Source organism: Phascolarctos cinereus, unplaced genomic scaffold (assembly GCF_003287225.1).
Source record: "Phascolarctos cinereus isolate Bilbo 61053 unplaced genomic scaffold, phaCin_HiC Scaffold_1;HRSCAF=81, whole genome shotgun sequence".
NCBI classification, from domain to species: domain Eukaryota; kingdom Metazoa; phylum Chordata; class Mammalia; order Diprotodontia; family Phascolarctidae; genus Phascolarctos; species Phascolarctos cinereus.
The window spans coordinates 181833126-181847705 of record NW_027555514.1 but is presented as its reverse complement, the minus strand read 5'-3'; the positions used below and the strand labels follow the sequence as shown (position 1 = coordinate 181847705).

General features: G+C 37.4%; 1 protein-coding gene across 3 annotated transcripts in view; it reads left to right on the top strand.

Annotated features, from left to right (window-relative positions):
• Nucleotides 1-14580, top strand: part of PTPRO (protein tyrosine phosphatase receptor type O) — a 216784-nt gene that overhangs the window by 186067 nt on the left and 16137 nt on the right. For all 3 annotated transcript variants that reach the window (XM_020994337.2, XM_020994336.2, XM_020994335.2), the window contains 4 exons: nucleotides 316-392; nucleotides 1309-1443; nucleotides 4383-4505; nucleotides 12296-12450. In XM_020994337.2, the coding sequence (XP_020849996.1) occupies nucleotides 316-392; nucleotides 1309-1443; nucleotides 4383-4505; nucleotides 12296-12450 (490 nt within the window). The remainder of the gene's footprint in view (nucleotides 1-315; nucleotides 393-1308; nucleotides 1444-4382; nucleotides 4506-12295; nucleotides 12451-14580) is intronic.

Below are 14580 nucleotides of genomic sequence, written 5' to 3'. Positions count from 1 at the left end.
TGATAATAAGGGCTGAGAGGAACAGGAGAACCAGTGTCAAACAGGGGGATTGTGGGAAAGTTAGGGAAACCAAAATACAGCAAGTACCACAAAGTTGATGCTATGACCAAAGTCAAGCTATGTCCTAGAAGTTTAGGGTTTTTTGTCCTGGAGGCACGTATGCATTGGCCCAGCTGGTGCTCATGTCCCTTCGTGGTCCTGAAGGTCTCATTCACTTTTGCTGACTTCACCCACGCTTCAGTTGAGGGCTCATAAAGCACCTATCTTACATGGAGAATTGTGAATATAACTCCCCCCCTTTTGGCATCTTTATAGATGACTTCAGCCGTGTCAGACTAGTCTCCATGAATGAAGAGGAAGGAGCCGACTATATCAATGCCAATTATATTCCTGTAAGTAAAGAGAATCAGCAGGCATAACTGATCAAAAATATTAGAATGTGTATATGCATATCTCTATATATATAGATATGCATACTCGTGTGTGTGTGTGTGTGTGTGTGTGTGTGTGTGTGTGTGTGTGTGTGTGTGTGTAGACTGGTGTGAATAATTGAATAGATTTCTTCAGTAAATATTTTTAAGCACCTGCTATGGGGAACCTGATATAGGGCAATGTGGTATACAAATATATCTAAAGGCATAGGTTTCCATAATGGAACTTACAGTCTGAGAAGTATAAGGTATATGTTCAGATAATACAAAATAAGTTGAAATATTATAAAGTGCTGGGAGATCAGATGAGAGAAGACAGTTCCAGGGTAAAAAAAGAAAGAAATATTTAATGTCTTCTCTCTTCCCTATTATTTAGTGGACAATATCCATTTTTCTTTTTCAGAATATAGAGTAAAAACAAATGAATACAACCCTATTCTCTTTTTTTCCATTTCCAAATATTATTCTAACAGACTTTTAATATGAGCTGAAATCAGGGATGATGCCAATAGTTATCTCTACTTTTGGTGATTTTTCAAAGCTGGGGATCTGAAATAGCTACATCTGAGCCACTGGGATGTCACCCCAACTGCTCAAAAGTAAAGACCAGAATTGTCAGGCTGCTATATGTTCTAGAGTCTTGGAAGCAATGCTGGAAATCCTATACATCTGTGCAGTCATTTAAATTAGCCTAGATGGCTAGTTAAAAAAACATTTTCAAAATTTAACCTTAAAAACAACTATATGCTCAGAGTCAGATTTTTTTTAAATCAGGCCTCCTAAATTAATGTTGCAGGTGCTTATGATTTGTCCATTCAGGCATTAGTGTTGGCAAGAGCCTAGGGGTAATGCCTCTGCCAATTTTTTTTTTAAACAGGGGTATAACTCACCACAGGAGTACATTGCCACACAGGGACCCCTCCCAGAAACCAGGAATGATTTTTGGAAGATGGTTCTCCAGCAGAGGTCACAAATTATTGTCATGCTCACTCAGTGTAATGAGAAAAGGAGGGTAAGTACTTAAGTTCTCTTTTAAGCATGGGGAAGTCAATTGGAATCCTTCAGTTTATATTGAAAACAGGGCTTATGTGTTTTTATTTATGCATATATAAATATATGTATATTGTTGGAATGCAGGAGCTCAGCTCCTGGCAGGTTCATGTTAGATTCAGCCAAACCACAGAAAAACAGTGGAGCAACAGACAGGAGATTCATACCAGTTTATTACTCCAACTGGCAGCCAGCAAGGAGGAAGTGAGGAAAGACACTCACACTCCTTAGCCAGTGCCCAGTTGATTTATAGGGTAACAGGCAAAGAAGGCATTTTGCCAAGAAGCAGCTTCATAAGTTTACATTAACTTTAACAATGTAATGATGACAGCATAACACATGCACAATAGGTGTTTACCACTTTAAGCATAAGTGTTTAATATTTTTCAAGATTATAAAATGATGAGCATGCGTAGTATGACCATGGATGCTAGGAACTAATATCTATGATCCTGGGAACTATTATCTAAAAAAGAATAACAAAATCCACCTTATGTACAATTGTATATTACATTATAGGTATATTTATTATATATTATATATACATATATACATATAGTATATGTATATATAATATGTATGCATTATATATACATATATTATATCAATTACATTACATTATATTACATTATATGTTATTATATTATATTATATTATTATAGTTGTTATATTGTATTTATTTTATTATATTACATATGTTATAGTATTTAGACAGTAAACATGATAATTTGGGAAAGAAATTTCAGTGAAATGCCATTGATAAAACTTTAACATAAATTAGGGTGTTTGGTTTTTGAGGTTTTTTTGTTTTGTTTTTTAATCAAACATACCAGAACCTCTTCATCCAAATGAGCCTTGTTGCTTGCAAAGCAATCGCCTGGGAAGTGATACTCACTTATTCAAACACTGCTACCATTGGTCACAGCACAGAGACTCTATCTTCAGAAACGCCACCAGTCATCCACTGACGTAGATCACTTTCATTATTTTCTAGTCCCCACCTTGTTTCTGACCCAAGTGCTAATTGCGTGACTTGATCCACCACCACATTCGCCAAATTCAGCTTCACCTTAGCTAAGCTGTTCTTCAGATTCCAGAAGTACAGACCTTTGCTTATAGCCTGCTCAAAATCTTTCCAGCTTTGTAGGACCTGCTGTAGCTGGTGGTTTGCTGGCTGAGCCTTCTAGAATAATAAAAGTTGGTATTTACATAGTTCTTTAAGGTTTGCAAAGCTACTTTATGTACATTTTCCTGCTTGATCCTTGCTAATCTATGAAGAAGGCACTATGGATTTATTATCCTCGGTTTACGTATCAGGAAACTGAAACTCAGAGAGTTTGGGGACTCTCCCGCAGTAACACAGATAGTAAGAATCAGAAACAATCATTTCCCTGTTTCTATCAAGGGGACCACCATTCTTCTGGTTACCCAGTCTCACAACTTTAGAGTCCTCCTTTACTCCTCATACTCCCTTACCTCCCACATCTAACCAGTTGCCAAGTTATCAATCCTACTTCTACAACATCTCTCAGGGCCATTCTTTTCTTTCGACTCACGTGGCTACTACTCAAGTTCAGGCCCTCATCAACTCTTGTCTGACTTTATTTTGGTAACCTCCTAATTGATTCTCCCTTCCTCTAGGCTCTCCCCTCTCCAAAGCATGCTGGTCTACATATCTGGCAGTGATATTCCCAAAGCACATGTTGAACCAAGTGATTACCCCACTCAAGGAGCTCCAGGGGCTCTCTGTGGCTCTATGATGAAATATAGGCTCTCCTGTTTTATTTTTAAAACCTTTCACTGTTCCGGAGTTATTACACATAACTCCTCGCCATGCATTCCGTTCTCCACTCACTGTCCTTCACACTTGATGTCTCTGTGCTTTTGAACAAGCTGTCCCACATGCCTGGAGTGCACTCACCCTTCACTTCTGCCTTTTAGAATCCCAAGTTTCCTTCAAAACCCAGCCCCAGGATTACCTTCTATGTGACATATTTCCTGATTCTCCCCAGTTGCTAATGTCTCCCTCCCCCCCCAAAAAATGACCTCACATTTTACATATTTTGTATCTATTTATGTTTGTACATGTTATTTCCTTCAATAGAATCTAAGTTCCTTGAGGACAGGAATTATTTAATTTTCATCTTTATTTGCCTAACACCTAGCAAAGTTTCTGGCACATAGTAAGTACTTGATAAATGCTTGCTGATACGTTGACTGACTGTAAGACCAGTCATCTCTCGGTACCATGATGACACATTGAAATAGTGAAGCTTGTATAAAGGAAGGGCATTGTAATATATCAGTGTCATGTAGCATGATCCTATGGAAAGAGTGAAAGCCAGAAGAACTTGGTTCAAGTCCTAGGCTCTGCTAATTAATATCTGCTAATGACTTTCTGAATAAAGACTCTTTTCTAAGGCTTAGTTTCCTCATCTGTAAAATGAGGGGGGTTTGACTAGATGACTTTTAGAGTAACTTCCAGATCTACATCTATAATTTTGTGATAAAAATATTTCAAATACTAATTATAAAATAGAATATTACTCTAATTTACCTTTTTCTGTCTGGTTTGCATCCTTTCTAAACTGTACCTTCTCTTCTTATCGTACAATCCTACATGTAGAACCAGAAGGGCTCTTAGAGGCCACCTAAATCAAAGCCTTCATTATACAGAGGAGGAAACTGAGGTGCAGAGAGATTAAGGGGTTTCATAAGAGTCAGAGGTAGGATTTTGACCTAAGTCTTTGTTCCTTATTAAGGTGAAGTTTGAATATCAAAGAGGGAGAGAATCAAATAAGATCATAAATTTTTAGTCTTTTCTTAAAATACGTAATGGATTTCTTATCACTCCTCCTCATAGTTGTTCTGAAAGCAAATATCCTTTTTTGTTTGTTCCAGGTGAAATGTGATCATTACTGGCCCTTTACCGAAGAACCCATTGCTTATGGAGACATTACAGTAGAGATGACCTCTGAAGAGGAACATAGTGATTGGGCCTATAGAAGTTTCCGAATCAGCTATGTAAGTGGCAGGGACCACATTACTTTGCTTACCACAAATTGTGGGAATTGTCTGCAATTATCAGGTGAAGAGATTAGCAATCAAGATAGACATTGATGCCCATGGAGTTTGAAATAGAAATTCTTCCAGGATATAATCTCATAAGTGAACCTTGGCTTCACAGTTTCCATTCCATTTGATATGGATCGGGATGGCATGGATCCATTCATCAGTCAACCACCAAGCCTTTGCTAAGGGCTTCCTATGTTCCAGAACCATGCTAAATGCTGGAACTATGAATAAGAATCTGAAACAATCCCCACCCTCAAGAGGCTTACTTTCTGATGAACTATAAATCAGAACATACAAGATAAATAGGGATTCTAAGATAATAAGGGATTCTAAGTGTTGGAAGTTGAGAAGGAGAATGTTCCAGGCCTGGAGAGCTACTTATGTAAGGTCAAGGGGATAAGAGGTGGATGAGGATCCTGTGTGAACAATAGTAGGCAAGCCAGTATGGCTTCACCATACAATATTTAGAACATAAGAAGAATGGAAAGAGAAAGGGACTGGGTGGTAAAGAGGTTTTAATGCTAAAAAAAAAAGACTTTTTATTTGATCCTGGAGGTATGAGAAAGTCACTGAAATTTGGTGGGGCAAGGGATATGTAGAAGGTATGACATATCAGTCCTATGTGTTAAGAAAATCACTTTGTCAGCTGTGCAGAGGATGGATAAGAAGGAGTAAAACCTTGAGGCAAGGAGACAAATTAGATTATTGATGTAGTATAGGCAAGAGGTTATTAGAGTCTGAACTAGGATGGTGGCTATGTGAGACATGTTATGGAAAAAAAACATTACAATATTTAGTAAGTGGTTGGATACCTGGGGTGAGCAAGAGAGAAGAATTGGGGAGGTTTTGAACCTATTGTAACTGGAAGATTGGTAGTACCCTCAATAGTAATGGGGAAATTTGAGAGAAGGTAGATTTTTCTTGGGGAAAGATAATGAGTTTTGAACACATTGAGTAAGAGATTTTGGCATCCCATTCGAGTTGCCTATAAGACATTCGATTTAAAATATGTAACTGGTATTTGTTGATTTGGGACCATAACTTAGTAGGGAAACTAGGGCTAGTAAAAAAATAGAGAGAGACTCATCAGAGGAGATCACCAAGTAATAAAGTATAGAAAGGAAAGGGGAAGAGAGGGAATCTGGACACTAGAGTAAGATCAAGAAACTAAAGGTCAAAAATGAGGAAGAGGTACTATAATAGGGAGGAAGGAACAGAAAGGTATAGGTTAGAACAAAATCTCAAAAGAAAAAAACCTATCCAACAGCTTTCTGCACATCTACAGGACAATGAAAATTGATGTTCAATCATCAGAAAGTAATGATATTTACCATAGTTCTACTTTTTTAATGCTAAGTATATCTTCTAGTTTCCTGCCCCTTCTAACTTGAAATCTTATGATCCTTTGAATTGAGCGAGCTCTTTATCCTTAGATCTTATCCCTCCTCCTTCAACTCCTCCTACATCTAGATGCCAGATTCATTTTCCTAACATACAGTTTTGATTATATGATTAAATGAAACAATGTTTGTAAAGTGATTAGCACAGTGCGTGGAACATGGTAGACTCTTAAAAAATGCTGATTCCTTCTCTCCCTCCTTCTAATTACTTGAAAGCTGGTAATTGAATGTGTTGGATAGGGGGACATACTATTAATGTGAACCGTCTATTTCCCAAGAATTCCGAATAACCCAGAGATTATTGTGTGTGCTAAATCCTCAACTAAATCTGTGATAAGATAATGACTATAACAGCAACAAGCTAAGTAACAAAAACAAGTCACATTTACATAGAATTTATAGTTCATAAAGCACTTCCTTTCAAATAACCCTGTGAAGTAGGTAGTAGTACAGATATTATCATCCCCATTTTACAGATGGGTAAATTGAGACCCAGAGAGATTAAATTAATTTCCCACACTAACATAGCTAGTAGGGAGCATAGCCAAATACAATATTCATTCCTTTACAGATCAGTCTCCAAAATATCATCCTTCACCCTTTTAATCACCTGCCTTCACAGCAACTGTTGTTCTGCCTTGACTTAATTTCCCAATGAGGAAGCATCCATCCTAAAAGCATGTGAATAAGCAGGCACATGCAGAATATACACACAGGGTAGATGGAAGGTAACCTGAAAGAGAAGGCATTAGCAGCATAAAGGGCTGGGAAAGGCTTTCTGCTTGAAGAAAGGCTTTGAGCTGAGTCTTGGGGAAAAAGCAGTGAGGCAAATTAAAAAGCAGCAGTTGAGTGTGCAGAGTATACTAGGCATGGGTGACAAGCAATGCAAAGGCACAGAAACAAGAGATGTTGCGTTCAAGGAACTGCAAGGCAGGCGGTGTAGTTGTAGTAGTAGATTGTAAGAAGACTGAAAAGCTAGGGAGGGGTAAAGTAATGAGGAGCATTAAATGCCAAACAGAAGATTTTCTGTGTTATCCTGGAGATGATGGAGAGGCACTGTAGCTCATGGAGCAGAGGTGATATGGTCAGATCTATGCTTTGGAAAAATCACCTATCACCTTGGTAGCTAATTGGAATAAGGAGAAACCTGAGTCAGGAAGCCCAGTTAGAAGACTGCTGCAGCGTTCTAGATGAAAAGTGATGAGGGCCTGAACCAGGGTTGTGACTGTATAATGGAAGGAAAGATCAAAGATGTTGTGAAGATAGAAATAAGAAGATCTGGCAACAGATTGAGTATGAGAATGAGAAGTCAAGAATGACATCAGTGACACCCATAAACCTGGGTGACTGGGAAGATGGTGGTGCCTCAATAGTAATAGAAGTACATATAGTACAGAAGAGGGTAGGATTTTTTTCAGGAGTTGTGGGGCAGGGAAGATGGAAGATAATAAAATGAGATCTATTTTGGTATGTTTAGTAGGAGATGTCTCTGGCATCCAGTTTGAGACGTCCAACGAGACCGTAGGAGATGTGTGACCTAAAGCTTAAGAGAAAAATGAAAGCTGAATAGATAGAAAGTGAACTCTTTAAAAGTAGGGACTGTTATAGTTTTTATTTGTATCACCAGCACCAGGGATAGTGATTTATACATAGTAAGCACTTAACAATGTTTTTAATCATTCATTCATTCACTCATATATATATATATGGAAATCATCTGCATAACAAGGAAAAACATGGGGGCTGATAAGATCACCAAATGAGATAGTTTAAAACAAAAAGAGAAGAGGGCCTTTATGGGACATTTTCTCTTTTCTAGTCCTGTTGCTACTATCCTTATACATTCTAGCTCAGCAGATTACTAGCTCTCTTCTGGAATATTGTATCTCCTGTGCTGGAGGCAGGTGTTTGAATGGTGATTAGAGCTGTAGACTTGTAGTGAGGAAGATTTGCGTTCAAATTCCGCTTTTGATACTTACTAGCTGTGTGACCCTAGACAAATCATTTAACCTCTCTGTGCCTCAGTTTCCTCAACTGTAAAATGAGAGAGTTGGACTTTGTCTCTAAAGTTCCTTTCAGATTCTAAATCTATGATCATATAAATTGCACCTTTTGTGCTTAGGTTCTTCCCAACTCCACTTTCTCCCTCACATGGATTCCAGAATAATTTTCGTAATGCATAGCTCTAATTATGCCATTCACCTGTTCAAAAGACTTTAATATCATTACAAAGGTGCTCAATACATGTTTGTAGAAATGAATCGAATTGAGTCAATAAGATGGAAAATATAACAAAAGGAAATTATTCATTATGTTACTCTAATGCCTTCTCTCTCTCTCTTGAAACAGCCCTTTTCAGCTAATTACATAATAAAAACATTACTCATATAAGGACTTAGTGAATATTTGTTGATTTAGTATGGATTGCTAGCCACAGTAGAAAAATCAATAGGACTCTTCTAAAAAGTTGACAGTAATGATTATTTTTAATGCATTGGTAATTTAGTAAAATATCAAGCTAACAGCATAGCAAGAACTACATTTGGTGATATATTTCTTTCCAAAAGTAATTCACTTAGCTAGTATAAAAACATCCCATCAACGATATAATTGGTGCTTTTGATCTTAGCTTTAGAACTCATCAGTTCCCTTCTTCACTGTCTCTGGGAGAAAGGCCATTAGATCCAGAGCAACAGCCTGCCCCTTTGCAATCCGTCCTGGGCTCTGGGAAAGAATATCGTGGGAAGTATGGAATGGATTCTTTTCCCATGTCACACAGTCAATGTTCCCCCAGGTCACAGAGGAATTCTCCTCTCTGATTTTAACATTGGACAGGAAGCCATTGGAATTTTTTGAAAAGGGGAATGACATGGATAAATTTGTTCAAGAGAATCACAAGATTCCTAATTTTTTTCAAAGATGTAATTTTGGTGATTGGAACCAAATGATGGCAAAAATTCTAATGACAAACACATTGAAGTCCTGAAAATGGGGATAAAATATTTAACTATAACTTTATTTTTCTGTGATCCTTGAACACTAATTTTTGAAATTCATTTGGTGCAGAAGTGTACCCTGAAGGATCTAGAGCAAATATAAATTAAATCTTTCAACTCTCTGTATGATGGGTGCTGATGTGGCAAAGTCCACTAACAAACGATCATCACACTCACATGTCCAACACTTGAACGCATGGGAAACCACAGTGTAAGAACTGGGGGATAAAGAGTATGGATGGAGGGTTTTTATCCCAGTAGCTTCTGTCCTGTTGAAGTATGCTGATTCCTTTTTACTGTCTTGTGTGGTCAGAGGAACACTTCTGCTTTGCTGGATTTATAATATGACCTATCTCAGCTAAATGTGTAAATGTATTTATTAAGTGACTTTCATATTCAAGTCACCATCCTACATGCTGGGATAGACATTTCACTCTCATTACTAATATCAATAAGCCTTTGTACAATTCTCTGAGGCTTGCAAGGCACTTTTTATATATGATTTCGTTTGATCCTCCCCAAAATCCCTGAGATGAGCATGGCTGATATTACTATCCGCGTATTGAAGATGAAGAAATGAAGACTTCAAAAGTTTAAATAGCACGGTTCCACAGTTAGTAAGTGTCAGAAATAAAGTTTGAACATAAATATTCTTATCCCAAGTCTGTAACACTGCCCCCGTCATGAACTTCTCTAGAAAAATAATGTTATTAAGCAGCTCATGACATCTGAATTCTCCAAGGGAGTCAAATGCCTAAACAAGATTGATAAATACCATGTAGAAGTCATGATACTGTTTCCTGCTTTTCTCCAGTTGCATGCATTGTAGCAATTCAGTTGACAGTTCTTACGGATCCTACCTTCACAAAATCTTTCATATTCACCACCTCCTCAAAACCTTTGCAGATCATATGTTTAAGGAAGAGTCTGTGTCAATATTTTAATGGTTACTACCATTATTCCTAAAGATTGTTTTGCTTTTCATGACTCCTATTAAAACATTTTGTTTAAAAATAAGGATCAAGGTCACATTATAATATCTGACATTTATCCTCCTGCTGAGGGTTTATTTTGGACACTGAACTTTCCCCAGTAAACTCTCTCCATCTGCAAATAAAGTTCAGCAACCAGTTTTTATACTAGCTATGTTTTCCCACTGTGTGATCATAGTCATTCATCTTCTAGGAGTATTCTAGATTCTTAGGTGATCAGGACAATGAAAACTCCAACTATATACAAAGACTATATACAAAATCATAAAGGTCTTTAGAAATCACCTAGCCTAAATCCTAGCTTGATCTGTGAATTCCCTCTATAAAATCCCTTTTAGGGATATAGCAGTAATCAGCTCTCTGCTTGGAACCTCTAGTAATGGAGAACTAGACCTAGAAAAAAATAACAATTTATCTGGAGGAACAAAAGGTTAAGATTATCAAGGGAAGCAATGGAAAAAAATTGTGAAGGAAGCAAGCCTAGTAGTACCAAATCTCAAACTATATAAAAAAGTGGTAACCACCCAAACAATTTGGTAGCAAATTAAAAAATAGAGTGGTTGATCAATAGAATAGATTAGTTACACAATGTAAGCAGGAATAAGAAGCAAATGAGTGTAGTAACCTAGTGTTTAATAAAAGTAAAAATCCAAGATGTTGAGGCAAGAATTCACTATTTGACAAAAACCACATAGAAAACTGGAAAGGTGTCTGGTAGAAACTAGTTATAGACCAACATTTCACACAGTATATAACAAGATAAGCTCAAAATAAGTACATGATTTAGACATAAAGGGTGATATAAGTGAATTAGGGGAGCATGCAGAAAATTACCTGTCAGATCTATGGATAGGGGAAGAATTCATCACCAAATGATAGAGAGGTTCAGAAGGAGCAAAATGAATAATTTTGATTACATAAAATTAGAAAAATTTTTGCATAAACAGGATCAATGCAGCCGAAATTAGAAGAAAAACCAAAAACTGGGGGGAAATTACTCCAAGTTTCTCTGATAAAGTTCTCATTGTTCAAGTATATAGGGAACTGAGATGAATTTTTATAAAAATGGCAGCCATTCCCCAAATGATAAATAATAACTTTTCAAAAGTAGAAATGAAAACTATCAATATTCATATAAAATGCTCTAAATCACTAATAAGTAGAGAAATGCAAATTAAAACAACTCCGAGGTACCACCTCACAGTCATCAGATTGGCTAAGATGACAGAAAAGGAAAATGACAAATACTGGAGGGAATATGAGAAAATAGGTACATTAATGCACTGTTGATTGGAGTTATGAACAAGTCCAACTATTCTAGAGAACAATTTGTAACCCTCCCCAAAGGTCTATAAAATTGTGCATACCCTTTGACTTAGTAATACTGTTACTCAATCAAAGAAAAAAGACCTGAACGTACAAAAATATTTATAATAGCACTTTTTATGGTGGCAAAGAATTGGAAACTGAGGGAATGTTCATCAGTTGGGAAAGGGCTAAAGTTGTGGTATATGAATGTGATGGAATACTACTGTGCTATAAGAAAGGATGAAGGGGATAGTTTCAGAAAAACCTGGGAAGACTTATATGAACTGAAGCAAAGTGAAGTGAGCAGAACCAGGAGAACACTCTACATAGTAATAGCAATATTGTAACGATATTCCATTGTGAAAGACTTAGTAACTCTGTTCAATACAGCGATCTACCACAATAGCTAAGGACTCCTGGTGACACACACTAACCACCTCTAGATAGAGAACTGATGAATTTGGAATGCAGATTGACGTATATTTTTTCTCACTATTTTTCTTGCTTCTCCCCCCATGGGAGCATATCTATTGAGGAAATGTTTTGCGTATCTTCATATGTATGATGGGAATCACATGTCTTGCCTTCTCAATGAGTGAGGGAAGGAGAGAGGGAAGGAAAGAACTTGGAACTGAAAATTAAAATATTTTTCTTTAAAAAATAGTAAGTGGTATAAAGCAAAATTGAGGTACCTTTATCTTTCCACTGAAAACTCTAGATGTATGAGCTCAGTATCTGATACTTAACTATGACCCCTTCCCCTATAGGAGGTCTTTCCTACAACCATCGTTCCTTCTCCCCACCCCTTTGGTGCCTCTCATCAAATAATCTGTATTTATTCGGTATATGCTTATATGTATGCATGTTGGCTCCAATGGAGTGTAAGCCACTGGAGGACAGGGACTGTTTCATTCTTTTCATTGGGTCCTTAGCATCTAACACAGTGCATGTCACATGGTAGGCACGTACTGATTAATATAGAAAGTTGAATCATATAGAAAGTTGACTGAAACACATTTTTTTTTGTCATATTCCCACAAAAGGCTGATGAGATGCAAGATGTCATGCATTTTAACTATACCGCCTGGCCTGACCATGGTGTGCCCACTACAAATGCTGCAGAAAGCATCATGCAGTTTGTACAGATGGTCCGACAGCATTCCACAAAGAGCAGAGGCCCCATGATCATACACTGCAGGTAAGTGATTCATTTCTAGTTTCCTTTGAACAGTTGGGGGTTTTCTTTTTCTCGATGAAGACATGCCCGATTGCCCTTATTAAAATACTTTGTTGCTGATTAATGGAAACTCAAAAGAGATTGGTCTAATAATGCACTCAGAAACAAGTGGGTAAAGAATACATATTTCTCATATGACATGCAGTTGGATGGCAGCTCTGCAGTTGCACAGCAAGCAAGTTTCATAGGAGTAAAAGAGAGGCTAGATCACACTTGCAAAATTGAATAGTACTTATAATAATTCTGAAGAATCCTGAGGATTCAAAATAATCTTGGGGGAGGGAATCAGGCTGGATTATGTTTGAGAAACTTCACAGTGCTTTAAATGATTCCTAACTGCTCTCTGCCACCAAAGCCCATCTTTTTTTTTTTAAACACTAATATAAAATATTTGTAAAGTTCTTAGCACAGTTCCTGGCACATAATAGGAAATATGTAAATGTTTATTCTTCTTGCCCTTATACGGTCACAGTAAGGACTTCAAATTGTGAAACCCCATAATCTCAGAAGAATAAAAATTATAGGCAACCCAAAGAACAGTGGAAAATCCATAGTTTGTATAAATAGGCTAGAGTGTGCTACCACCAATTTCTTGTGAGCAAGAAGTGACATTAAAGATATCACCAAGGATATGAATGCCTAGAAAATGAGATAGGTTAGTCAGGTATCAAAAGTACGGCCAAACAATGTGTTATACTGCATGTATGTATAGGAGACATTACAAGATCCAGAAGAGGCCACCAGTATTTTAGGGTACATGCTAAATAGAGGATTTATGGAATAACTTGGAAAGAATTCTACAGGATGATAAAGTATAGATGGTCTCTGACTGTATCAGTAGAAGGAGTAGGTGAGAGATCTTTGATGAGTTCATGGAGTCATTGAAATGTCGTGAATCTGAATGAATGGCCCTTGAGAGTTACAGGATATGGATGTCTCCCTGAAGTGAAGGATACCAGAAGTATGCCAAACTGCTGAATTTTCCATTTGGAAATGATTCCATTTCCATTGCTCATAAGTTAAACATTTTTCTGCAGCATTTTCTGTTTTCAACAGATGTCAAAATGGCTCCTCCCCAAGACATTTTAATGTGCTGAAGCAGAGAAAACAAAGCTGCTCAAATATGGGGCCAAATTCTTTAGTGCCTTTGGTAATATGAAAAGGTGATATGACAGGTTTTGCTCCTAAAAAGACATGATTTAACCTGATAAAAATGGTTTAGGGGAAGAAAAGGTAGAGACAGAATAGGAAAAGAAAATAAGTATAGCACCTAGAAGCATCCCACAACTCATAAAGTATATCTCCCCAGGTTCAAGGTACTCTGTGGGTCTGTATCCACTCAAAACCATAACTATGCGCTTATCTTTTCTCATTAGCCAGGGAACACAATTCAAAAGAAAAGCATTTTATGAAACAGCATAGTGAGAAAAGTGGCAATAAAATATTTCACCTGTCAACCTGGGGTACATTCACCCACAAGAGGAAGAGTAGACACATGTAGGGGCCACAAGTGGAATATATACCAATAAGAAACATATGTGGCAGGGGTACATTTAAGGAAGGGCACAGATCTAGGGACATGGGTAGAGAGGCACACAAGTAGGGGGCATATGTGGCTATGGCACGCATGAGGAGAGGCAACTCAAACCTCTAACACTGCAAGATTTGGGGTATCTTCTAATGATGCCATCTTGCTATTCCCTCCAGGCCTGCTCCCCACTAAGTTTCACATGGCATTCAGTCTCTGCACTAGTCTTTGCTGGAAATAGTTTCTATTGGTCATTGCTTCCCTATTGGTCTTGTGTGACTGCTGGTCAACTATTCTATTGGTGTTGTGGCTACTAATGGTCATTGTTCAGTGCATGTCTAATGATCACCTATCTGAGGGCCTCTTGTTTGTTTCCAGTTGGAGTACTTAGCTAGAGTGATAGCTCTTCCTGATAGGAGGAGTAGGCTTCACCATAGCTAGTTTAGATTACAGTCCTTGAACTTTCCCTCCTATAACTCTTTTAGAAAACCGAATTCATAAAGCACATAGTCATCAAATTGGAGAAAATGTCTCCCTGCCTTTTTTTTCTCCTAAAGAATAAT